General features: G+C 44.8%; 1 protein-coding gene across 4 annotated transcripts in view; it reads left to right on the top strand.

Annotated features, from left to right (window-relative positions):
* TAF5L (TATA-box binding protein associated factor 5 like) overlaps positions 1 to 21,868 on the top strand; it is a 31,674-nt gene extending 9,806 nt beyond the window's left edge. For all 4 annotated transcript variants that reach the window (XM_019419066.2, XM_019419069.2, XM_019419067.2 and 1 more), the window contains exons 2-5: positions 370 to 514; positions 4,704 to 4,808; positions 12,852 to 13,576; positions 21,025 to 21,868. In XM_019419066.2, coding sequence (XP_019274611.1) covers positions 373 to 514; positions 4,704 to 4,808; positions 12,852 to 13,576; positions 21,025 to 21,822 — 1,770 coding nt within the window. In that variant the 5' untranslated portion in view covers positions 370 to 372 and the 3' untranslated portion in view covers positions 21,823 to 21,868. The remainder of the gene's footprint in view (positions 1 to 369; positions 515 to 4,703; positions 4,809 to 12,851; positions 13,577 to 21,024) is intronic.
* The last annotated feature ends 5,707 nt before the right edge of the window (positions 21,869 to 27,575 follow it).

Genomic DNA, 27,575 nt, shown 5'->3' with positions numbered 1-27,575 from the left:
CCCCGAGTAGGCAGGAGAAATAAAAGACTCTGGAATTGACCTGGTCCCCTGTTAGCAACCCTGATGAAAAGCTCCACCAGAAAGAGTGAAATCATAGTATAAAATGAAGTTTGGGGGGGGGGGGGATCCATGGGGTGTTATTCTCAGTGACATTCCTGTTGTCCATAATTGAAGGTGACCGTATGACTATCGAGAAAATGGATAAAATGGAGAGTGCCCCAGGTTAGTAATGAAGGAACTTTGTTTTGTCTCAACTAGGTCACTTGCTTAGCCACGTGGCTAGTCTGTCTCCTTATTTTACCCATGTGATGTCCTCGTTGGGTTGGACGATCTCGCAAATGCCTCAGTGTTCTGTGGTTCCCTCTGAAGGTCATGAAACGAGTGCGCACCGAGCAGATTCAGATGGCAGTGTCCTGCTACCTCAAACGCCGGCAGTATGTGGACTCCGATGGTCCCCTAAAGCAAGGACTGCGGCTGTCACAGACTGCTGAGGAGATGGCAGCCAACCTCACAGGTACCCGCGGGCCCGCTCTGGGGGTGGGCCGGAGTGTCCGTGACAGGTCACGCTTCTCCGGAGGCCTCAGTGGGCACCACCAGATGATGGTGCTGGCCTTCAGAGATGCTATCTATCCTTCAAAGCCGCTCCTAGAAGCCTCCTGTCGTAATCCATCCCGCCTCGGAATTCTAAGTGGTTTTGTCTGTATCTGATGTTACGTGCGACCTGTCCTTCTGTGAACTCCTATGCTACAGGACCCGGAGGGCCAGGGTCTCTGTCCCCTTCCTGCACTCATCCCTCTGCTGTAGCCCGGAGCCTGGCCCACGGGAGTCAGGTTTGCTGGGTGAACGAATACTTTGGGACCAGTGGTTGGAAAGATTGGCATCCTAGATATGTTCCTGAGGTTCTAAGTTTGGGTGTTGTTTCTTGTTTTGAAATCAGATGCTTTTTCGGGGGGGGGGGGGGGGGAAGTGTCTTAAATCTGTCCAGAATAACAAACACTTATTACTTAGCTGTGCTGTCAGTTCGGTTTTTATGTAATAGAATTTTCTTCTATTGGATCCGTGTACTGGAGATTTGGGGGGAAAAAACGAATGGCTGCAGTGTTTTTAGGGTGACTGTGCCCTTTAACGGCTGCAGGTGGAGTTCGACATTGCAGTGACTTCTCCAGCTCAGCCCTGATTCCTCTTATCTGCTCAGACTGGACTCTTCTCTTTTTTATTCTTGCACTTCGTTCTGCTCTTCTGAGTGTCTGCCTCCACCTCCTCCTTCCCTTAATGGTTTCAGCCTCCATACTGGTAGCAGCAGCTCCCTCTGCCTCCCTGTATTACCTCCAAAATCATGAAGCCAGACCCTGCGTGCTCTGAGGGTATGTTGCCATTGCTGTAAAGGAAGAACGATGGGACAGTAAAACCCTGAGGGTGTCCTCAAACCCTGAGTGGTTCCTGACTCCCCCCCGAGACCGTAGAAGTAGCCCAGTCAGGCATTTGCCTTCCTGTTCCTCAGCATCAAATCCACTCCGTTCTTCCTTCCTTTCGGACTGGGTTACCCTCGACAAGAACGGAGCCAGATGACAGACGTGGAATAAATTACTAAATGCCTTATTATTTCTAGTAGGATGGCCAGTTTATAGCGCCAGAGTAATTCCTTGTAAACTTGCCATCATAGCCCTTGGTGTGCATTAATCATCTCCGGCTGCCCTGTATTCATTAGAACCTGGGAACAGTAATTCTCTGCAGTTGTTGGTAGAAGGTAGAAGCAAGAACTATTACACAGACTTCCAGAACATGACTCTTAGTTGCCTTAGTTAAGACATAATGGCTTCCTAGGAAGGTCTCTGTTGTCCCTGGAAAACCACCAGGAAATGTGAGAAACATGAAATGTGATCATCCTAAGATGTTGTCCAAGGTCTTTCTGTCAGTTGAGCAATCTGAATAATATTATGTCTTCATTCAGCAGACCACCTATTGAATATCTGCTATTGCCAGGTGCTGAAAAGTCCTAGAGATAACTAAGGTTTGATCCTAGCTCCTAAAGAGCTTAACATTGTAGCCAGGAAATGAGGCAGATAAATCACTGATGATAGGGTATCAGTATGATACCCTATGAGATACATAGAGTACTACATCATACCCTATGAGATGATAGGTTATGATGTAGTAAGTTCTGCAAAGGGAGAATGCCTCAGGTTCTGTAGGGACAAAGACGATGGTCGTCTCAATTAGCCTAGCAGGTCAAGGATTGCTTCCCAAAGGTCTCGTGGTTGGGGCTCCTGAGCGGCTCAGTTAAGCATCTGACTCTCGATTTCAGCTCAGGTCATGGTCTCACCGTCATGAGATCAAGCCCCGCATCAGGCTCCACACCAGACATGGAGCCTACTTAAGATTCTCTTTCTCCCTCTTCCCCTGCCCCTCCCCCACTCACATATGTGCACTCGCGTGCGCGTGCTCTCTCTCTCTCCCTCTCTCTCCCTTAAAAATTAATTAATTAAAAAGGAAAAGGTCTTGTGGTTCCTAGCATACAGTCAGGGGTTAGTAAATAGAAGGGATGAGCTAGGTTTCAAAAGAACCATTAGGAGCTCACCAGGGGCCAGTGGAAGGAGGGTATCTAAATTCTCAAATGTGAATTATGGAAAGATCACTGTGGTGGCTGTGGTGTTTGGGGAAGGCCCAGAGCAGAACCAGGGAAACCACTTACAAGGCCACAGAATAATCCAGTGAAAAGTGAGGACGACCTGAGTTAAGGACGCGGGTAACAGTGGAGAGGAGAGGAAAGATTTGAGGAGCCTATAGGACTTGGTGACTGGTTAACTCAAGTTGGGAGCCTCATGGAGGACAGAAAGGAGTCCCCTTCTTCCATGTGCAGCATAGTCTCCTGCTTTAGGCTGTCGCTCTGACTTCCAGTGGGGCACACTGACTTCTCATCTGTACCCCCTCCCTGTACATTTTATGTTGTGGCCGCCTCAGACCTGCTGCATTAGATTCCACTCCTACATTATCTTCCATCTTCTGAAATCTGTTAATGTTTCATCCAGATTATTAAAGATGGCTCCCGCAGCCCCCAGCCACCTTTCTCCAATGTCTCCCTCCTCCCACAGAAAGGATGAGGGAATGTCGTTTTTCTTCTTAGAAAGCATAAATTCATAGCATGGAGACTAAGTGCGTGTCTACGTACTGAATATTAAGACTCCAGCCTTCTTGGGGCGCCTGGATGGCTCAGTCGGTTTTAAGCATCCGACTTTGGCTCAGGGCATGATGTCGTGGTTCATGGGTTCAAGCCCCGCATCGGGCTCTGTGCTGACAGCTCAGAGCCTGGAGCCTGCTTCCGATTCTGTGTCCCTCACTCTCTGCCCCTCCCCCACTCATGCTCCGTTTCTCTCTTTCTCAAAAATAAATAAACATTAAAAAAAAAAAAAAGAATTTAAGACTCCAGCCTTCTTGCCCACATTCTGTTGCCCAGAATACTAGTAACCAGTCACATATCCTTCAGGAAGGTGATTACAGATTCTTCCCTGGTGAATCTGACCTGCCCAAGACAGAAGACCTACAAAGGCATTGACATTGGGAAATAGCCCATCCAAGTCATGCTGGGTGATAAGCATACGAAGTTTCTGTCAGCTCTATAGGGCCTCACTTTCAGCCATGAAAGAACCTACCATACCCTCTGTGAAAAGGAGATGTGGAAAGAAACCGTGAGAAGCAGTTTGGATGAAGCAGACAGCTGAGAGAAGAAAACTTCAAAAATACCTTCAATGATCGCCTCGAAACAAGAAGAGAATGCTACTTTTAAAAAACAAAGAACATTCAGAGAACAGCAAGAAATTGGATAAATTTAACTACAGGGTAGTAAAAATGAAAAATCAGTAGGAAGGCTGAAAGTTGAGGAAGCAAGATCTAACGTTGAAATCGTAGGGTTTCCAGGGGTGCTTAGCTGGCTCAGTTGGTACAGCATGTGACTCTTGATCTCGGGGTCGTTCGTTTGAGCCCCACATTGGGCCTAGTGCTTACTTAAAAGGAGGGGGGGGTGGAAGAAGAAAGAAATAGGAGGGGTCCCAGAAAGAAAACGGAATCACAAAATTTCTCAGAACCAAGAGACATGAGGGGGCACCTGGATGGCTCATTCGGTTAAGTGTCTGACTTTGGCTCAGATCATAATCTCACGGTTCAAGCCCCGCGTCGGGCTCTCTGCTGTTAGCACAGATCCTGCTTCAGATCCTCTGTCCCTCTCCTCTCTCTGCCCCACCCCTGCTTGCTCTCTTTCTTTCAAAAATAAATAAACATTAAAAAAAAAGAAAAAAGAACCAAGAGACATGAATTTCAATTGAAAGGGCCCACTAAGTGTTCATCACGATGGTTGAAAGTAGACCCACACCAAGGTACCTTCTTGTAGGATGTCAGAACGTGGGGTCAGATGCTTTCAGATAGGTCTCTCATGAATTTATGGACCTGTCCTCTCACTCACCTTTCTCTGTGCTTTATACCTTTTCATTCCTCCACTGTCATTTTCTTTTGGGTATCGGGAAGGAGAGGAGATACATAGGTGTCATCACTTGGTCATATTTACCCAGAAGTCCCAGCATACTTTGAAAATGTACTGAAAAGTCCATTGCTGCTGATGCGTACTCAACACCCTCGTCCATCCATCCTGCCACAGATTGGATTAATAATTGTGTTTCCCATCCCCATCTCCTGTATCTTTTCCGCCTCAGTCCAATCCGAATCCGGTTGTGCCAACATCGTGTCCGCAGCCCCTTGCCAGGCAGAGCCCCAGCAATATGAAGTACAGTTTGGACGACTACGGAATTTTCTCACTGGTAAGTACTCAGCCCCAGGAGCTACTTCTTATCAAGAAAGAATCATGCAAATTTCCCTCAGAACCTAGTATATTCCAGGTATGGTGTACATAGTAGAGATTCCAAGGTGGTTTCGCACAGCCCTTGTACTCAGTATTACAATCTATTGGAATTCGTAAGAGGGTTAAATCACAAGGTTAAAGTGTGCCAGAACCAGGGCTCCAGATGTTTTGTTCACCGTTTTATCTGTGGCTGTCAGCAGACTGACTAGAACTTGGGTTGAAACAGCGAAAGCTCAATCAGCCGTGTAGAGAAACATACTTAAATGTAGAGAATTTGAAATGTACATTGTAATTGCTGTTACTAATATAGCACATCTCAGGATGAGCTTTTCCCCTTATTTCCCCAAGTGCAAGGCTGTTGTTCTCATGAATCAGCAAGATAAAAAATTAGAAGTAATTTAGACCATTCATGGGTGGTATAATGACCACTAGAATGCAAAATCAGTAGATACGAGTTCCAATCAGTTCTGTTAACTCCCTGTATGACTTTTTAAATTCATCACTTAAAAAAAAAATGGAGTTGCTTGGCCTCTCTGGGGCTCTGGTTTCCTTGTATTTGAAATAGAAAAGGCGATTCAAGGGGTGCCTGGGTGGCTCAGTCGGTTAAGCGTCCAACTTCGACTCAGGTCATGATCTCACAGTTCGTGGGTTTGAGCCCTGCGCCGGGCTCTGTGCTGACAGCTCGGAGCCTGGAGCCTGCTTCGGACTCTGTGTCTCCCTCTCTTCTCTGCTCCTCCCCGACTCATGCTCTGTCTCTCTCTCTCTCTCTCTCTCTCTCAAAAATAAACATTAAAAAAAAATTTTTTTTTAAAGCAAAAGCGATTCAAAAGTATAACCAAGTGTTCTCATCCATCCAGTCCCAAGATGACTGATTATAATTTTAATGTTGGAAAGATTATTGCAGTGAGGGAGACCAGCTTGATTCAGGTTATTAATCAAACTTTCTTGAGTACTTTCTTCATACACGATACCTTGAAGTACAAGACATACAAAACTCTCTGCCCTCAAAGGATTGAGAGTAACTGGCAGATAAAATGGTTAGTAGTAAATTGTACTTAAAACTCTTTGAGGTTGTTTTCTTTTTTTTTTATTTGAAAAATCCTCAATAATAATCTTTAATGGTAAAGGTGCATATAATGCAATCAGTTATAAACCAAAATAATACATCTAGTTTTATTTCACTTAGGGTTGTCCTGATTTTACTTGACCTTTAATAGTTTGTATTTTAAAGGAGAGATTCCATATTTCCTGTGTCCTGCGGTTGGGGAAAATGGCCAAAATGTTACAGGGAATAAACGTTACGAAATAAAACCTTAGAGAGGGTTATCTTATCAGCCTCAGAGTTGTTGATTGCTGGAATTCAGAAGTATAGTCTTTTAAATGGTTACAAAAATGAAAAAATCATGAAACTTAAAGGTTTAGTAAAAAGAGTCTATTAAGTTTAAACTGAAAAGAAAGAAATTCCATTAAGATCCTCATATCATATGAATGTTAAATATCTCAGAACAGTGATCAGCTGCTCTCCATCTCCAGTAAGGATTTAAAAAAAAAAAAAAATTGAATTTATAAGAAGGATTTCATTCAGAGGTAAGCAAGAACTTGGAGATAATTTAATCATTGGCATTCGCTTTGGAGGCTTAAAGCAGTATTTCAAAATTTTTAATTCAGTCTTTAGAAAGCCATTTTACTCTGTTTTTAAAATAGGGCTCTATTTCTCTCTCCACGATAGATTTGTCTCTCTGTGCTATTGATGGGGAAGCTGGTTTGGAAAGGAATGCCTGACTCTTCTCAGCCTTTCTCTTTCATCCATTCAGCCGATATTTATGTTAAGCAGTGGGATTGCAATAGAGAGTATTGGTGTGGAGCCCACTGTCTAATGAGGGAGACAGACAAAAGCATAAAGCCCCAATGTATCATTACAATAGTGATGCCTTCCCTGTACTCACCTCATGAGATGACTCTTGTCATAGATACGACTTACTTCTATTATGCATGACACTCGTGACTGTAGTGATACTGTATAGATTTTTGTTTACGTTTTTAAATCAATGAAGCATAGATATGATAGGCTCATTGGAATAATTTCATGATACAGAACTGTGGTTACTTCTTGCAATGGAGAATTATGAATACATTTAATTGCTCACTGACGTGATTTACCCTGGTGCTAAGTTTTCTGCTTCAATTTATTTCTTTGGGCTCTTGATGTTATTCTTAAATATTTGCGGGGCGCCTGGGTGGCTCAGTCGGTTGAGTGTCCGACTTTGGCTCAGGTCATGATCTCATAGTTCGTGAGTTCGAGCCCGGCGTCAGGCTCTGTGCTGACAGCTAGTTCAGAGCCTGGAGCCTGCTTCAGATTCTGTGTCTCCCTCTCTCTCTGCTCCTCCCCTGCTTACATGCTGTCTCTCTCTCAAAAATAAAGATTAAAAAAATATGTATATACCTGCTCAAACTCTTAACATGGAGTAAATGTTGACTCCTTGTATTTGAGGATGCTGGTTTTTTCCTAATATGTGCTATCTTCTTTATTCTCGTCTCATAATTTCCTTCAGCCAGAACTTTACATTGCAGTAAATTGTAACCTACTAACCCTCTCCTTTGTCTTGTTTCAAAACTGAGGAAGTTGTCTGTTATTTTACCTATAATTCCTTAATCCACTGGGCACAGGTTATTTGGAGGGGGTGAATATATGTTTTGTCGTGTGTTTTTACAGACTGCTTTTCCCAAAACATTTTTGCATACCCTCAGACCTCTGAAGAGTAGTCAACCAAGTCAAACGAACAAGTGTTTCCTGAGCACCAAAATAAAGTATAAGATATAGTAATTAATCTAAGTGAGAAGCAATCCAAACCACAGAAGTCTAAAACTAAAAGTTTTTAAATAAAGTTCAAACATAGTGGAAGAATTTTCACAAGCAGTGTGAAACCAGTGTTGAATTTTGTACACCTAGGAATCGCATTCTGAAAGAAAGGTGAACGTTGGATGGGGTAGTCGAGAAAGCCTTCCTGAGTAGGGGGTAGAATTGAAGTTAGCATTTGGAAGGTGGGGTGGATTTCAGTAAATGGTGGGAGAGGAGAAGGAGGAGGATTCGGGGTATGGGGAAAAGATAGGAACGAGAGGGTACAGATGGCAATTTTCCCCTCTAGGAGCAGGGAGAAAACGAGCTTGGTTGAGAACAGGGCTTTCCGATTGCAGAGAAAGCCAGACACCCTGGAGCCAGGCTGAGGAGAGACCTGACCACTGGGCCTGGAAGCGTGAGCCTCTTCCTGTCTCCTGGCGGAGACAACCAACAGGAATGTTAGTCTCAGGGCAGTTTGTGACAGGGTTTGCAAGTGGGATGGCACAGAGGCCAGCCTGAAGTCCGCTGCAGTACTTGCTTGCGAAGGGAGGTGAGTAAGGACCAGAACTCAGCGGAGGTGTGAAAATGGAAAACAGGGTCTGGATCTCATAATTAAATTTCCAAGGTAGACTCTCCAAGGCTCAAGATCAAAGGAGGATGACTCGGGCTCTGTGACAAACCGGGGCTTAAGCTACATTGGGCAGAAATAAGTCACGTTGTGTCTTGTACATCATGATGATGGTAGCCTCCCATGGTATAGACTGCAGTAGGAAACCGAGGCTAGTATTTAAGAGAAGATACAGCCTTGTGATACAGAACTCAGCATCAGCTTCACGGAGGTGCAAATTCCAGTTTTAGGAGATGATCAATCTCGAAGATAGTAGGAAAATAAGAGCATCTCGGGCTGGAGCACCCGGAGTGTTTTTTTCCTCCGTGAGTTACCTGTGGGCGAGAGATTCTGGGAGCTCACCTACTGCTGTGGGCCCTTTTCTTCAGGAGGCACAGTAGGAAGAGCAGAGGCTTTGGAACCATTCGGTCCAGGTGTGAATCTGGGGCCAGCCGTGACCCTTAGACACAATGACGGATGTCAGGTGCCTGGGTCACAGGAAACACACACTCCGTGTTCACTCCTGAAAGTGAAATGAGCATTTGAGGAACACGAGGGAGAAGCGGAGCCCAGGAGGGAGGGAGGGGAGAAGTCAAGCTGGGCAGTGTGGTGTTTCAGAGTAGAGGCCGGGGTGCCACGTAGTGGGGTCAGACCACACAGAGACAGGCAGGAGGACACGGACTGACAAGCTCGGTTTTCACTTAACCTCGTGTCCTTTTCGCTGCTGATGTCTGCAAACTCCATGAAAAGCTTCCTCTTCTTTCCCACCAGAGGAGTGTGGCTCCAAGTAGGCATTTGTTACGTAGCCGGCGGGTAGATGGATGGGAGGAAAGAAAATCACGCTTTTCGGAGGATATGCTCCTTTTGAAATTAGAAAAAATCTATTTTAAGTGGGTCCCCTTTGAGCAGAATCCAAAGTGCGTGTTATGATTGCAAGGAAACAAGATGAATCATGTGGGTCTCACCTTGTTCCACATAATGAGTATGTTGATCAAAATGTTATTTTATACCTGACCAGTTCTCTTCAGACAAGAGAGAACAGCTAAGCAATTTTGAAACTGAGCTGAAACAGCAGTGAATTTCAGTCAGTTTTGAAGCAGTGCAGCCCTGTTTCTTGCTGGCTAGGTTCTTTCTATAAACTTATTAAACTAAAATGCCTCTCATTTTGAAAAGGAAGCCTGAAACTAAGATTTTAAGGAATTGCAAACAATTCATCCCCATCGTATATCGGAAATCCAGTTGATAAGGATTGAGCTGTTTTGGTTTTGGTTTTTTCATTAGTATTTTGGGGAAAAAAATTTTCCAGAGCTCTTCTAAAGAACTACAGCATTTAGGGGCACCTGGGTGGCTTAGTTGGTTAAGTGTCTGGCTTCGGCTCAGGTCATGATCCACAGTTTGTGTGTTCGAGCCCCGCGTCGGGCTCTGTGCTGACAGCTCAGAGCCTGGAGCCTGCTTTGGAGTCTGTGTCTCCTGCGCTCTCCGCCCCTTCCCCGCTCGCACTCGCTTGCTCTCTCGAAAGTAAATAGACCTACAAGAATTTAAAAAAAAAATTACAGCTTCTAAAGAAAAAATTTTCGGGAGCTCTTCTAAAGAATTACAGCATTTACAGAAGAAACATTTAAAGAATTGGGGTGCCTGGGTGGCTCAGTCGGTTAGGCATCCGACTTCAGCTCAGGTCATGATATCACAGTTCGTGAGTTCAGGGCCCCACGCCGAGCTCTGTGCTGACAGCTCAGAGCCTGGAGCCTGCTTTGGATTGTGTGTGTGTGTCTCTCTCTCTCTCTGCTCCTCCCCCGCTCCTGCTCTGTCTCTTTCAGTGTCTCAAAAATGAATAAACATTAAAAAAAAAAAAAAAGAATTAAAGACCAAAGTCTGTATCTGGGCCCTCCATAGAAACACAACTGATAGGGTATATGTGCAGAGAGATACGTTTCAAGGAGTCAGTGCATGCAGTTCTGGAGGCTAGCAAGTCCAAAATCCACAGAACCGGCAGGCAGGCTGGATACCCTGGGAAGCGTTGCAGTTCAAATACAAAGAATTCCCTCTTCTCCTGGCAGAATTCCCTCTTCCGGGGAGATCAGTGTTTGTTCTTATAAGGCCTTCAATTGATTGGACGAGGCTCACCCACATTATGGAGGATAATCTGCTTTACTCAAAGTCTACTGATTTAAATGTTAGTCGCATCTAAAAAACAAAATACCTTCACAGAACCATCCAGAATAATGTTTAACTAAGTATCTGGGCATTATGACCGAGCCAAGTTGACACGAAATTAACCACCACAAGTCCACCCCCTGTCAACTTGGCACCCGTACCCATCTCCTGAAAGCGTACTTACTCTCCAAATAAAGGTTATTAACAAGGTCATTATTCCACCTAACATGATACAGCTCTCCTGAGGACAGTGAAAAATGCACTAATCCTTCCCCCAGAAGAAAAAACAAAGTCCTTAGGTGATTTACTCTTTTCCTTGATATCCTGAAACTTAAATACTATGGCATAAAGTTAACAATACTTAAATACTCTGATACAAAATCAGAGTAACTTGTGTACATGATAAGGGAATAAGAGAGGAAAGAAAACAAAGATATTTGCCTATAGATACACACACACACACACACACACACATATTCACAACAAAATAGGGTTACATAAATAATCTTCATTTCTGTAACTGGTCACATATTTCATTCTTGGTGGGTAACTACCTTCTTCTACCCGTTCTGTATTTTCTTTCCCTTCGGCGAACCCCTCAGCTGGTCCTGGGTCTTTACCTGACGGGATGATCCATACCTTCATTTCTGAAGAGCCTTGGGCCGTTACTGGACCTGCCTCGATTAGAGTTTTGTAGTTTTCCGTTACCCTTAACCAAGGGACAGAATGAGACCAAGAGATGCCCTAAGGGATCTCCTGTAGTCCAGACATACCCTTCCTTTCCTCCACTGTAGAGTGACCGTCCAGTGTCCCCTTGGTAGTCAGGATCAGTCGGCCCAGCCAGCACTGCAACTCCCTTCTTTGCCTGCTGGAGACAGGAGGAGCCCAGAGCGGCCCGGTGACAGTCGTAATTTCAGTTCATTTTCTAAACATGTCTTGCAGTAGGGACGCCTTTATTCTAAACTGTACGTATTGTACAATTAATTCACCTGTGATAAAGTGAAGTAGGGTGTTGGGTAGAGATACCATGCGGGTATCATTTGTCATCAAATTAGGGAGGCAAGATTCTCCGATGTTCCTGCTTTTGAGCCATGAATGGATTCTTTTTCACGAAGGGGAAAAAAAGATGCCAGCAGAAGCAGCAAATGCTGACTGAAAGCATTTGGGTACTTGTTTGTTTATGTGCAAACATTACACTCGATATAAAACCCTTATGGCTGCCGTATTTCCGAATGAAACCGAAACTCACAAATCAAGTGCAAGCAAAACCACAAAAGCATTAAAGTTCAAATTAACAGCAAGTGAATATATCGGATGGATTTTGCCGGAACTAACTTGCCGCTCCAGGTGGAGTTGGGGACGGTGCTGCTGGCTGTGACACAGGCTAGCCTGCACTCAGCTTCCCGGAGGCCCTTGCACCCCGCGTAAGGTCCTGCCACCCCCACTGGCCTCTGGCTGAACGACCTTTGTGCCTTCATGGCTCACTCTGCCCTCACTTAACGTAGGTGTCATACACCTCAGGGCTTTTCTCGTTCGCCTGTGACATTTAAAGCCGGACCCTTTTTTGAACATCCTTTGTCACATAGCTTCCTGATGGTAAAGTCTCAAATTAGTAAATGGTTTAGACTTAATGACATGAAAATGTCTCATCTGTGAATTATCACTGCAAAAGAGAAGTTTTATTTTGTAGTCAACATAATCAAAATGATCACACTGGCAGATACGGGACAACAAGGGATGGATGTTGTCATCTTAGTGTTAGGGCGTGCCAGCCTGGGTAGGGAGACACGGTAATGAACTCACAAAAATAAGTACTCCCTGATATCACTTTAGGTGACGGCTGCCAGAAGTAATCACAAAATTAAATCGAGCACTAAAATCGTATGTCAGTACTTGCTTAATGGCCATCCAGACATTCTGAATACACTTGTGTTCGTTTTTTTTTGTTTTTTGTTTTTTTAATCATCATCGAGTTAAAAAGTGTCTGTGAAGAAGTCACAGTCTCCCAAGAATATATCTAAGGACCCTCAGAGGTCTGCGCTCCCCAGTTTTGAGAAACATATTGAAGGGAAAGTACTGAACCTCGAAGACCTGGGCACAAGCCCCTGACGTGTCGTGAGGACTTAGGCAAGTCACTTAACCTCTCTGGGCATCAAAGTCCTGATTTGTGGCCGACTTCAGACCCAGTTTTGCTGGACTTCAGAGTCCCTGCTCTTTCTTCTTCAGTCAGAAGGCTTTGAATTTCCACAATTCCACGTTGGGCTTCTATTTCAATCGATAGTCCTGACCAGAAAGTGTTCTGTGATGGTGGGCTCCCCGGGAGAGTCCCATTATTCCTTGAAATTATACTGATTATAAAGCCCTCGTTTTTTGTTTTTTGTTTTTTGTTTTTTTCATTGTAGATTCTGATTCCCAGCATAGCCACGAAGTGATGCCTCTCCTCTATCCTCTCTTTGTCTACCTCCATCTCAACCTGGTCCAGAACAGTCCTAAGAGCACAGTGGAAAGTTTTTACAGCCGCTTCCATGGGATGTTTCTGCAGAACGCTAGCCAGAAGGATGTCATTGAGCAGCTACAGACCACTCAAACCATCCAGGACATCCTGTCTAACTTCAAGCTTCGAGCATTCCTAGATAACAAGTACGTGGTCCGTCTGCAGGAAGACAGCTACAACTACCTTATCCGCTACCTCCAAAGTGACAACAACACCGCCCTGTGCAAAGTCCTCACCTTGCATATCCATCTTGACGTGCAGCCTGCCAAGAGAACAGATTACCAGCTCTACGCCAGCGGCGGCTCCTCCCGGAGCGAGGGCAACGGCTTAGAGCCCGCCGACATGCCCGCCCCTATCCTGCAGAACGAGGCTGCCCTGGAGGTCTTGCAGGAGAGCATTAAGCGCGTCAAGGATGGCCCTCCCTCCCTCACTACCATCTGTTTCTATGCCTTCTATAACACAGAGCAGCTGTTGAACACTGCGGAAATCTCCCCAGACAGCAAGCTGCTTGCTGCGGGGTTTGACAACTCCTGTATAAAACTGTGGAGTTTACGAGCCAGGAAGTTAAAGTCAGAACCCCATCAAGTAGACGTGTCCCGCATCCACTTGGCTTGTGACATTCTGGAGGAGGAGGTATGAATATCAGTTTTCTTGCCTACACCTGCCTTACTAATTTGCTTAGAGTTCTTACCAAACATGACAGATCTTATGGAGAATGGACTTCGTTATTTCCTTCACCGTATAGCCGCAGCCAGACTAATGCCCATGTAACCTGTAGCCATTGAATTCCTGCTCATGCCTAACCTTGGAAGACATGAAAACTATTCTTAACAACATTAACTGAACATCATTAATGATCGATCAGTGTTTGTTACTGTCTGAATGTGGATAACATTGCTAAGCCTAATTAAAGACCTTTAGCTAATATTGAGATTTACAGTAAGTGTGGGTGTGGGTGTGGGTGTGGGTGGCGGTGACAGCGGTGGCAGCCAGGGTGTACACTTGTGCAAACATAAACATTTAGAAGTAGGATTGCTGGGTCAGAGGGTCTGCACTTTAAATTATGATAAATATTCTCATTTTCCGGTCACATCAACGGTAAATGAGAACTCTGGTCTCCCTTCACCCTCACCAACACTGGGTGTTACTGGCCTTCCTGGGGCCAGTGCACGTCCTCTGGCTTCATGTCCCCCCGGGGCGTTCCCAAACCCCATTTTGAAAAGTACACAGAAAGTATAGTTGACATTTCACCCATCAGTCGGGGTAATGATCTTGTTCGGTTTGTTTAGGGATGGTTACCGAAAAGGCAGGCCGAGTGGCCCGAGTTTCAAGTCCCTGAGAGTTACTGTCTTAGAAAACATGTGGGCAAAGAGAGAAATTTCATAGAGTTCGCCTTCCCTGAAAGTGGCCCCACAACAGCTGGGGGCTAGAATATTTTCGTCATCTCACCACTGAAATTCAGGGAGCTGTGGCTCAAGTTAGTTTCGATGGAAAATTCTTTGCATGGGGTTGAAAAATTAAGGAGTTTAGAAAAGTTCAGCGTAATTTCCATAGGTGATAAGGATATCAAGAATATTGGATGCACAAAATAAGCCCTTTTTTCCAATTCTTGTTTTCTTAATCAACTTCCAGTTAATATGATCTTTGAATTTTTGTTTCTTGTGGCTGAGATGACACAGAGGAGTTTGTTGTGATGAGTAAAAGGTCTAAATTCCAATACACACCCTTTGATTTCTAGAATCTTACAGTACCCTCCAAAATATCTTTTAACTTTATTTATTTTTTTATTTATTTTGAGAGAGAGAGTACAAGTGAGGGAGGGTCAGAGAGAGAGGGAGGGAGAATCCCAAGCAGGCTCTACCCTGTCAGAGCAGAGCCCAGTGCGGGGCTCGATCCCCCAACCATGAGATCATGACCTGAACTGAAACCAAGAGTCAGACACTCAACCAACTGAGCCACCAAGGCACCCCCGAGATATTTTTTATTGCTCATGTATTTGAATTTTTAGATTTCTTTTCCTAGGAGACAATTCTAGCCTGTTGAGCATTCTTCACATACAACTGAAGGATGCTGCCTTCGTTGAGTTACAACCTTCTGTAAATACAAGGAGAGAAATTATTCCTGCTGACCTTATCAGCTTGATGATATTGTTTGGAGATTATTCTAGGCATTACAAGTTAACATAAAGGAAGACAGCAAAGAGAAAGATAAATACGAAGAAGGAAAGAACATTAGGTTCAAAAAACGTTTTAAGATTCTACCTGGGCTACCACTGAGAATTAGCTTTGTGACCTATTCTGTAGAGATTTCCAGGCTTTGGAAGGCGTGCATTTGAAGACCCAGAAGCGAAGAATAACATGATGAATTCCAGGAAGTGATAGAAATTAAATGTAGCTACCGTTGGGAGTGGTAAGACAGGAAGCAGTATGGCGCCACAGGCTGCGTGAGGGATTACGGTGGCCTGAACAAGGGGAGTGGCGGCAGGAAGGGAGCACAGTGGACAGGTTAGATGAGGGCTCCAGCATTGGATTCAGTGGAGGGGCTGGAGGCAAAGGAAGAGTCGAGGAGGACATCTGTGTCTCAGACTTGACCACCTGGGTGGATGGTGGGACATGCTATTCGACTCAGAAGAGGTGATGTCAGGGGAGCGCTTGTTTTGTTTAGGTATCTTCCTGATTTATTCGCCATTATCCACATGGAAAGTACCATAGATTCTGCTACAGTAGGAAGGTACTGCTTTCCTTGTGAACAAACTTTCTTTTACCTTTAGAACTAAAGTTGAGATCGTCCCATTATGTTGTGAGGGGTTTCCTGTTTGGGATTTCTACCCCCCACCCCCCCCACCCATTTTGTCATAGCAGTTTAGGGAAGTTTTTGTCGTTATGGTGGGGAGGGGGGTTGTTTTTGGTTTTTTGGTTTCTGATGAGGAACATTTTGGGGGAAAGCAAGGTATAAATCAGTTCTGATAGTTTTTAATGTTTCTTGAATGAGAACTTGGACTTGTTATAGAATTCACAATTAAAATGGAAACTCTTAAAAAAAATTTTTTAATGTTTATTTTTGAGAGAGAGAGAGACAGAGTGCAAGTGGGGGAGGGGCAGAGAGAGAGAGAGAGAGAGAGAGAGAGAGAGAGACATGGGATACGAAGCAGGCTCCAAGCTCTGAGCTATCAGCCCAGAGCCCGACATGGGGCTCAAACTCACAAACCACAAGATCATGACCTGAGCCGAAGTCAGATGCTTACCCGACTGAGCCACCCAGGCACCCCTAAAATAGAAACTCTTTTTTTTTTCACATTGATTTATTTTTGAGAGACAGAGTGAGACAGTGCACGAGTGGGGGAGGGGCAGAGAGAGAAGGAGGTACAGAGTCTGAAGCAGGCCCCAGGCTCTGAGCTGTCAGCACAGAGCCTGACACGGGGCTCGAACCCACAAACCGTGAGATCATCAATGACCTGAGCTGAAGTCGGACACTCAACTGACTGAGCCACCCAGGCGCCCCTAAAATAGAAACTCTTAATGCAAAGATCACAAACTCACATGCTTGTAGAGGCCAAGCAGGTAAAAGTAAATGGTAAAGCTACCTGGATCAAAGAGCTGGTAGGAAGTACGAAAGGACACGAAAACCCAATCAAAACTCCACTTTGCAACCTCTGCCTTAATCTTTGTGAAGCAACAGCTGTTGCACAAGTTAGTGGATAAAATGTTTTAATAGTAGGTATTTAAAATATTGATCAGACCCAGCAATTCCATTTCCAGATATATGCCCAAGAGAATTGAAAAGACATGTCCACACAAAAATTTGTACATGTTCAAAAAAAAATTTGTACATGTTCAAAAAATTGTACATGTTCATAATATCATTATTCATAATTGCCCCAAAGTGTGAACAGCCCAAATGTCAGTCAGCAGATTAATAGATACACAAAATGTGGTATATCTGTGTGATGGAATACTGTTCAGCCATAAAAAGTTATAAAGATACATATGAGACCTGCTGTAATGTAGATGAGCCTCGTAAATAAACATTTTGCTAAGTAAAAGAAGCCAGCCACGAAGGACCACTTACTATAGGATTTCATTATAGGAAATATCCAGAATAGGCATATCCGTAGAAACAAAGTAGACTGTTTCCCCAGGCCAGAGGCTGGGGACAGGGAACTGGGCAGCGATTGCTAATGGGGAAAGGGGTTCTTTTTTGAGGTGATGAAAATGTTCTGTACTAGGTAAGTGGTCATAGTTGCACAATTCTGTGAGTATACTAAAAGCCATCGAGTTATGCTGTAAAAAAAAATTTTTTTTAACGCTTATTTTTTGAGACAGAGACAGAGCGTTAGCAGGGGAGGGACAGGGAGAGAGGGAGACACACAATCCGAAGTGGGCTCCAGGCTCTGAGCCGTCAGCACAGAGCCCAACGTGGGGCTCAAACCCATGAACCACAAGATCATGACCTGAGCTGAAATGGGACACTTCACCAGCTGAGCCACCCAGGTGGCCCGAGTTATACTTTTTAAAGAGAGTGAATTTTAGAGTATGTGAATTCTGTCTCAGTTTTAAAAAATCAGAAAACAAAAGCTCCAACGAGGGCATAAAATGTTCTCTATTAAGTCAAGTAAAACTGGATGTACGGCACTGCCCCGATATCTTCAACTTGGAAGATATTCTGGATTAACCTCTGAAAAGCTGTTAACTGGCACGGCAGTGCCCTTCTTCCCAAAGGTAGCAGCGCCCCCCCCCCCCCAACCCCCGCCTCCTGTCTGAGACCCTCCATCCTCTATAAGTTAGCAATGAGGTCCAGCGTTTACCCTTGTTGATTGGTAACTATGTCTTTTTAACATTCGAGCAACATGGCCAAACCACAGATACCAGATCAAGGATTTTCTCTGTGTTTCAGGTATGTGTACACGATCACCCTCATCCCTGCCAGCCTCCCACCCTCCTAGCAGCCCTGCAGTACAGCATCCGTTCACGTACTGTCTAGCGAGCCTTGCCCCAGTCCAGCAGTCTTTCAGTCTGAAAAGGAAAGCAGTCAGTGTTGTGAATGACACTCAGTTCTGTGATTTGTGTATAAAATGGTCGTTTAGGTCTTTGCCGGCCTGTAAGAGTGTAACGTGAGCCTTGTTTGTACTTTTTATTTTTCTAGTAGCCACATGAAAAAATCAAATTAATAATGTATCTTATTTAATCCAGTGTGGCTAAAGTATTATCATTTCAACATGTAAGCAATATTAAAAAAATTATTACCGAAATCTGTTATATTCTCCTTTTTTGTCCTAAGTCTTGGAAGTCTGGTGTGTTTTACGCTTACAACAACGTGTTCAGCTCCACGAGCCGAGAGCCGCCTTCTCTCGCTCCCAAGTCTTAACCAACTCCCAGGCCCGCCATATTTAATCTCTTCCAGTTCCATTGGCACCTGATGATGGGAGAACAGCCCAAGGCCAAATCTCAGACCCCAAAGAGTACCCTTGAGCTAAGAAAGTCTGGAGTGTGAGCTGAGGCACATCGAACCTCCTAGTCCAGGAGCAGACATCCATAAGAAGTCCGAGATTTGTAGGGCCTCCGTGACCTAAAGCAGGGTTTAGCAAACTATGGCACAGGGGTACGAAACACAACATTCGAAGACCTTTTTATACTTCCTTTTCTTATTTTTAAATTTCTTACGCGTGTTTTATAATGTACACGGTGTCATTTAGTATTACACGAATACACTTTACAAATTAAAAATTCCTATTTGGGACCAATGCGCATTTGCTGTCGGTTCAGCCGATTGTAGGGAGTTTGGGGTTTTGTCCTGTTGGCACGAAAGGAAGGAGAGGGAGAATTGGGCTGGGCATGTGTGAATCAGCTGCTTGTTCAGAGTTTCAGCTTGACTATGCTGAGGCCCTTGTGGGACTGGGTTGAGCCACAGAAGAAAATGTGGCTGGGTTATTTTAAGCTGTGGTCCTGGCATAGGGCTGATAGTGATAGCCAGCAGGAATGCTCTGGTTTCCCCATCTCTTGGTCTATACAGTCAACCAGGCACTTTTCCATGTGCTCGGGACAGTCGTCAAGACCCCTGGAAGTGCCAGCCTGATTTTAGGGTCCCCACCTAGGAGGCGAAGACCCACTTCCCTAACTTCTTGCTCCAAATGAAGACCACTTAAGCCTCAGAGATGGTAATGTGCCCTGTGGATTACCTTCAAAGGGTCTCTGTGTAATTCATCCGGGGTCGTTTTTTGTTCCCACGGTTTTTATATAAACTTTCTGGTGTACAGCAGTGAGTCATTCTTGAAATTTTAAAGTGTTGTTGTAACCTCTTTTGAAAGGAAAATTACTAATATTCTTGGTAACGCTCGGTAGAACGTTGGGCTCCCGAATGCTTATGTATTTTTAATGTTGAATGTCTGGAATAGCCATTCTGAATATTCATGGACGTCAGTATTTATTTTCTCTTACCTTTTCCTCAAATATGTACACATTGAAGGCATTTGTCTTATTTTGATTTTCATCGTGTTCAAATGGAAATGAGAAAGATGCCCTTTTCCTGTACCAGAACCTAAGGCTCGTAGACCTTTTTATTTCTAAGGCAGCAAAGCCAGTTGGTTCAAAAATCTTCTTACTCCCCGTTCACCTGGGGTTTAATTAAAACCCGTGTTAATTTATGAATTCCTGGACAGAGAGCTGTAGTGCTAAGTGAGGTGCTTGTCTACGAGAGAATGAAGGGAACCGGGATTTTGAACAGAGATAGTGTCCTTGGGGGGAAGAGGGTGAGGAAGGGGACTTCCCTCAGTACTATGAGTGGCTATCTTCTTTTCTGTCCCCACACACAGGAATTTATTTCCAAGAATCCCATGAGTCTCTTGGCTTTGTTTAAAGCTATTCTAAACCCATGCTTTGTTTGGGAAAATGTTTGAGACCCTCCAGAAAGTCTCAGTTTAACATTTCATCTTAGGGGGGCGCCTGGGTGGCTCAGTCAGTTAAGCATCTGACTTCAGCTCAGGTCATGATCTCATGGTTCGTGAGTTCAAGCCCCGCGTCGGGCTCTGTGCTGACAGCTCAGCTCGGAGCCTGGAGCCTGCTTCAGATTCTGTGTATCCCTCTCTCTCTGCCCATCTCTCCTCTCTCTCTTTCTGTCTCTCTCTTTCTCTCAGAAATAAATACACATCAAAAAAAAAAAAAAATCCCATCTAGGGACACCTGGGTGGCTCAATTAGTTGAGCATCTGACTCTTGATTTCAGCTCAGGTCATGATCCCAGGGTCGTGGGATCCAGCCCCGAGTTGGGCTCCGTGCTCAGCATGGATTTCTCTCTCTCTCTCTCTCTCTCTCTCTCTCTCTCTCTCTCTCTCTCTCAAAAAAAAAAAAAAAAAAAAAGAAGAAGAACAAAAAAAAACCCTTCATCTTTATTTCTTTTTGGACACCAGCAGTTTATGGTTTATGCCTGGTCGCAAGGTGTGAGTGTCATTTATTGGTAACTGCACCTTTCTGGTTTACTATTCGTTCTGATATGTCTAAGCTTTATTGTGGACAGCCCCTACGGTGGTTTTGGATTAATTTCGAATCAAGACCACGTCTGCCTTCGTCATTGACCCCAGTCATGGGAATGCCAGGAATTTTCTTAGCAGGGTAGAAACAGGGAGCAATGTGGTTTATAAAGCAGCTAAAACTGACCGATGAAGACCTGCCCACAGAAGAAAAGAACCTAAGAACGTAATGTGAATTCAGAAGTAAATCTTTCCAAATGATGCCCATCCGAATTAACAGTGGAAATTACCATTGACTTGTTTTTTGATCAGCTTTTGAAATCTCTTATCCCCAGCCTAACGGAAAGGTCCACAGTATTATAATAATAGCCTCGCATCTGTATACTTTTAATATAGTCTTAGCTGCAGGACGAATGTCAGGAAGCCAATTTGTAAGTTGTAGGAGACTTTTTATGCAGTCATGCGATGTTTTCCTGGGCTCACCCTTAAGCGCGAGGCCACTGACACTGGGCAGATGCTCTGTTTTTGCTGGACTCTTTGGTTTTCATGGCAGACCACTAAACATTTTTTTTCTTGTGTGTCTCTTTGCCATCCCCCACCCCCACCCCCACTGTTCCCAGGATGATGAGGATGATAATGCGGGCACAGAGATGAAGATACTACGGGGACACTGTGGACCGGTATACAGCACAAGGTTCCTCGCAGACAGCTCAGGGTTGCTCTCTTGTTCTGAAGACATGTCCATTAGGTACTGGGACCTCGGGAGTTTCACCAACACTGTGTTATACCAAGGACATGCCTACCCCGTGTGGGACCTGGACATTAGCCCATATAGCCTGTACTTTGCCAGCGGGTCCCATGACCGCACCGCAAGGCTGTGGTCATTTGATCGGACGTACCCGCTGAGGATATATGCCGGGCACCTGGCAGATGTGGACTGTGTCAAATTCCACCCTAATTCGAACTACTTAGCCACAGGCTCGACCGACAAGACTGTCCGGCTGTGGAGTGCCCAACAGGGGAACTCGGTGAGGCTCTTCACCGGCCACCGCGGCCCCGTGCTCTCTCTCGCCTTTTCTCCCAACGGTAAGTACTTGGCATCGGCCGGCGAGGACCAGCGGCTGAAGCTGTGGGACTTGGCCTCTGGGACCCTTTATAAAGAACTGAGGGGCCATACGGACAACATCACCAGCCTCACCTTCAGTCCGGACAGTAGTCTGATCGCCTCTGCGTCCATGGACAACTCGGTACGCGTCTGGGACATTAGGAACACGTACTGCAGCGCCCCAGCCGACGGCTCCTCTGGCGAACTCGTGGGCGTGTACACCGGGCAGATGAGCAATGTACTGAGCGTGCAGTTCATGGCCTGCAACCTTCTTCTAGTGACTGGAATCACACAAGAAAATCAGGAACATTAATTTCTTTCTTCCTTTTTTTTTTTTTTTTTTTTTTTTTTTTTTTTTTTTTTAATCTTTGTTGTAACGGACTGGGGCAGTAGTGGAAAGGCTCCAGGTTGCAAGTCTTAGGACGAATTGAGATTGAATCACTGACTGACTGTGAAAGACTCCCCGCTTCCCCCCCCCTTCTCCCGTGCAGACGTCCCGAGCGCGTCACCCCTTCCCTCCCTCCATCCCCCCCAGGGTCGAAGGACTGGGGGCGGGAGAGGTGCTGTCATTGGACATGAGATGGAGAATCAAGAGGCTCTGGAGGTCGGATTGCAAGTTCTTACAAAGATCCCCCCGCATCCTCGCCTGAGCACCTTCCGGTGTGTGTCTCGCTTTCCCCGCGTGTAAACCCGAGATGCTGCTTCCCTCGCCGCCGCCACCGCCGGGGGTGCTGCGTTGGGCCCGAGGATGGCCGCAGGGCGCGCTCAGGACAGTGCCCCAGGGTCACGTGTTCTCGGTCGCCTGGGTGGAAGGGGGCTTTACTGGGGTAGGAATGAGGGGGTGGGAACTAGGAACGGGGCGGGGATAATCCTGGCAAAAAGTCTTTCCTTTTCCGTGATTACAGAGAACCAGGATTTGTTTTTTATTATTATAATTATAATTATTATTATTATTGAGAAGAGGAAACCTAGCACTGGCAGAGGGGCTTTCTCTGCTCTCATCTTTCAGGTTTTACTCCTGGCACTGGCTGTGATACTTGGAATCTTGAGGTTCAGGGAATTCAGAGAATTTGGTAGCACAGTGTTTTGGGAGAAAGGGAAAATTTCTGGGGTGACGGACTGATCACTCTGGCTGACATGTTTCTCGAAGCGGGCGGTGGGGGTGGGGGGGGGGTGGGGGGTGCGTGTGAGCAAGTCCTGGGCTCTGGCGGTGATGGTGGGAGAGAGTCTCCTCGCGGCTGCCCTTCTGTGAACAGTTCTCTCCCCCCGAAAGGACAGATTGCGGCAAAGAGATGAAAATAAATTGAAGCGATAAGGCAAAAGATAGAATTAGAAAATGTTAAATTTCCAAACGCCCACCTCTTCAGAGGCGTGGCTCTCTCAGCGTCCTTTTCTCCTGCGATCGGTTGCTCCCACCTGCGCTGCAACAGCGGTTTAATGAACAGTTTGCGGAACAAATCGTTGAGTACGCCCGCACGCATAGCCAACTGTGCTTTGAGGATAAAGCAAGTTCGAATTCGTGGAAAAAGGATTAAATATTTCTGTTTTCTGAAAAGAGTTATTTTGTATTTTGTTTTCTATTAAAATGTATTTAGTTTCAAAAAAAAAAAAAAAAGTGTCGTATCTCATTGAAACTGTGAGGACAGGTGGGCGTGCGGCCTGTCCCGGGGTGGCGCGCAGCCCGCCTCTCCCGGGGATGGCAGCCAGGGATGTAGGCCAGGCCAGCCCCGATGCAGGTGTACTCTTCTCTGCCCCTATGTCCTGTGCAGCTTACTGTGAATCGTGATTCCTCTTCCCATTCACAGGAATTATTGGTCGCACTTAAGACTGATCACATTTCTGGGGCTCCCGGGTGGCTCAGTCGGTTAAGCGTCCAACATCAGCTCAGGTCATGATCTCGCGGTCTGTGAGTTCGAGCCCCGCGTCGGGCTCTGTGCTGATGGCTCAGAACCTGGAACCTGCTTCACGTTCTGTGTCTCCCTCTCTGTCTACCCCTCCTCCACTCACACTCTGTCTCTCTCTGTCTCTCCAAAAAAAGAAAAAGAAAAGACTGATCAAATTTCTAAGGGGCATAAGAGCTGTGTTGTTTCATTAATTTAAACCATGTATTGAACAATTCCGGATAAAGGTCTTGTGCAAAAATTTAAATGATGTGAGAATTTTTTAAATGTACTGGTGAAACATCAAAAGCTCTCAGGAAACCAAATAGGAAGATTCTAGCATTATGTGTGAAAATTCTGTTTTTACTTGAGCCTAAGATGCTAATAATAATAGGAAATGTTTCTTAATCATAAAAATCTGTATATTTGAGATACAGTAAGAAGGATCCTATGGCAACTTAGCCAGCGTCACCTTCCACATCGTCTGTGGAAGAGCCTAGATAGAATTCAGATGTATTCTTATATGTAAGAAGTGAACTCTCAAGTTAGATTGTACGCTATATTGCCAGAAACAATAATCCCTAAATTGAGCTGAATCATTTTCCAGAAGTGAAAATACCACTGATTAGGGATGATTTGGAAACGGTTTGTGTTTGTTTTTGAATGCAATATTTCTTTGATTAAACACAAAAAATGTATTAGGTTGGTCAGTCTTAAAATTACCGATCATGTATATGCTTTGTAATTTCAGTTGAAGCTCTTAATGATCCGTATGTTTGGCCTCTTTTTGCTGTTTTGAACTAATTTTAATGTGGAGTAATTTAACTTAATAGAACCCTCCTCACAACATCCCCCAGATTCTTAGAAACATCATATGTGTGATTATGGCCACGAGGGTGCATATGAACATAGTTCTACTCTTAAGGTTGCTCTCCTGCATTGTTTTATTTTTCTCTTCAGAGCAGTTTTGTTTGGCACACAGGACTGGTGATATCACCACTTGGTACATGAAATACCTAAAGCCCAGAGAAGCTATATTATCTACACCCAACAGGGAATGATCACATGTCTTGGATGTTTTACAGAGAGGATCTCTATTTAGTATCCTCAAGTTCTAGCTGGAGGATATAGCCTTGAAGATAGAAAAACCTTTAAAAAAAAAAAAAACCTTCAGGAAAGAAATATGCATATTAAATATATATGTATGTATATGCAGTGCTTACTGTCTCTCAGAAATCATTCTATGATCTCCATAACAACTCTGGGAGCTAAGTGCCATTTTTATCCACATTTTATGTTGAGGATTTTGAGGCCCTGTTGGATTAAGTCACTTACCATAGAGTCACACAGCTAGTAACCAGAATTTGAACCTGGGCAGTCTGGCTCCAAAGTGCATGTCCTTCCCCAGACTCTTGTCTTCCTTCATTCCCGCATTGCCAGGTAAAGAGTGACCTGAGGTTACTAGAAATTAAATATTCTTGCCAATAGTTGTTAGACTCATGCTTCCCTTTGCCAGAGAAATCAGCAGCAAGCAGATCGAACTGACACTAACTACAAACAAACAATATGTACCAGTTTCTAAAAGAAACTTGAGAATCTTCAATTATTTTGAGCCACGATGATAAATCTCTGTAATGTGTGTCAGGTAGGGGAAAAAACAGCTTGAGATTTCTTAGATTGAGAGGCTCAGAAAACCTGACTGTAATTTCAATTTAGCAGTAGACAGGCCAAAAGAAAGAGAAAGTTACGATAAAGGAAAGTAATAAATTGAGATGAAACGGGAAACAATTTGAAGTTTATGTGTGTGTGTGTGTGTGTGTGTGTGTGTGTGTCCTTAGCTTCTAAGTATAGCTGTGATTAGCTTTTCCCTTGTTTTATTCAGATATTAAAAATGTGGATGTATAAAAAAAATCCATTGAGTATGTAGGCTTCTAAGTTTGCTATTGCCCAGATTGATATTTAAGTATATGGATTAAAAGATTAGTCTGTGGGCGCCTGGGTGGCTCAGTTGGTTGAGTATCTGGCTCTTGATCTCGGCTCAGGTCAAGATCTCACGGTTCATGGGATGGAGCCTTGAGTCACATTCCATGCTGACAGCAGAGAGCCTGCTTGGGATTCTCTCTCCCCATCTCTGCTCCTCCCCTGCTCATGTGCGTGCTTTCTCTCTCATAATAAATAAACGTTAAAAAAAAAAAAAGATTAGTCTATACATCAACTTGTCTTTCGGTTGCATCTTTTAGAAAAGTGTTCATTATATCTATGCCCGGCCCACAGCAAGGATTCATGTTATCGAGCCCCACATGGCAGCCAATTAATTCCGAAACTGCTTTATGGTAAACAGAAAATCTTCACTGTAGAATTTGAGGAATGCAAATGTTCCTTGTCAGTTTGGCCCATCGAAGGACAACTTAAGATACTTTCCCATGATTGGCTGAAATTTCTATAAGAAAGATTTTTATGGTAAATATGTGAACATCTGTTATGATCAGATACTGTGTTAGCGGGCAAAAATGCAGCAGTAAGCAAACTGATATAGACCCTGACTTGAGTTTATAGTTTAAAGAGGGAGGCGAATATTGATCATACAATACCATAAATAAATATATAATTTCAAGCAGTAGGGAGTGCTATACTGGGTGCAATGAAAGAATATGCCCAGGAATCTAATTTACACTAAGCATTCAAGGAAGGCCTCCCTGAAGAAGTAACAGTGAAGCTGAGACCTGGAGGGGAAGCAGGAGTTAGCCAGGCAGAGCTCGGGAAAGAATGGTCCAGACCCCCAACTGGGGAAGAACCTGGTACACTCAAAGAAGTCCACTGGAGCTGAGGCAAGGTGAGTAAGGAGCACAACAGCTCGACATGAGTTTGGATAATTGGCAGAGTTTTGGGGCACTGTCGGGAGGTTGGCTTTTATCCTAGGTGGGATGGAAACCATTGAACGGTGTACCTCAGCCAAGTGACGAAGTCCAAGTTCCACCTTAATGTCACTGCCAGCAAGAGGACATAGACACATTTGCAGTGGACTTGCACTTCAGCATCAGGATAACTAAGCAACATTTACTGGACCTGTCTGTACCGAGCACTGCAGGGCAGCTGAATGATGGAAGCCAGCGACCGTGTGCCAGGCAGCCCTACGTGGCGTGACCTGTGGGGCAATGAACCGAAAGCAGCCTCTAACCAACAGCCTGTGAGGACCCGAATCCTGCCAACTACCACACAAATGAGCTCCGATGCAGATGCTGTCCCGTTCGAGCCTTCAGATAAGACTGCAGCCTCCTGATCGAGCTTGAGACAGAGACGTCCAGGTAAGTCTGCCTGGTTTCCCAACTCACAGAAACCGTGAGATATTAAGCCACTAAGGTTTGGGGTGATTACTTCTGTAGAGTCGATAACTAACCTATCAGTCCCACTCCATAGTCCATCCTTTTAACTGCTACGCTGTAGAAAATGAGATCATTACTGATTAAAAAAAAATCACTGGCAGGTGTAAGGAGCATGGATTGAGGGTATGAGAGTGAGCGAGGAGGCCAGTTAAGATCATTGCAGATGTCCAGGGGAGAGATGGGGGTGGCATGGGCTAAAGTAGCTATGGGGGAAATGGGGAAACGTGGACAAATCGAGTGAATGTTACAGAGGTGGATTGACTAGACTTTATTGGGTTGTATGGGGGGAAGAGACAGAAATAGATGACCCACATGTTTCTGGCACGAGCAGTTTGGTGGGTAGAGTTGCCATTTATTGTGATGAAAATCCTAGAGGAAGAGGAAGTTTGGGGCAAAAGGTCGAGAGGTTGTTTTGTACCTCTGAAGTTTGAGGTGTGTACGAGAAAACCAAGTGACGATACCGGATAGGCATTGAGATAGAGACACGTGGGGCTTAGAGCAGAGGTCTGGCCCTGACGTGCTAGTTTGGGACTTCTGTTCATTAGAGGACTTTCTGCCACGGGCAGAAATCTGACTCCAAGTGGTTTACAAATAAGGCATTTTATTGGTTCCCGTAACAAAGTGTACAGGTCAGGTGGGTTTCGCGTGCAACTCACTAAGGGCCCCGCCTGTGTGCTGCGACTCCTCTGTGTTCTCTTCCGTGGTTGGCTTGTTCACAGCCTGGCTTTTCCCATGGTTGTGAGAGGGCCGCCAACAACAATGAAGGCCAGGCTCATCCTCAGTCATGTCAAGTGGGGATGTGA

The sequence above is a fragment of the Panthera pardus genome, unplaced genomic scaffold (genome assembly GCF_024362965.1).
Source record: "Panthera pardus isolate Hobbes unplaced genomic scaffold, ASM2436296v1 HiC_scaffold_22, whole genome shotgun sequence".
In the NCBI taxonomy this organism is placed as follows: Eukaryota; Metazoa; Chordata; class Mammalia; order Carnivora; family Felidae; genus Panthera; species Panthera pardus.
This window is presented reverse-complemented; position numbering and strand designations above follow the sequence as displayed.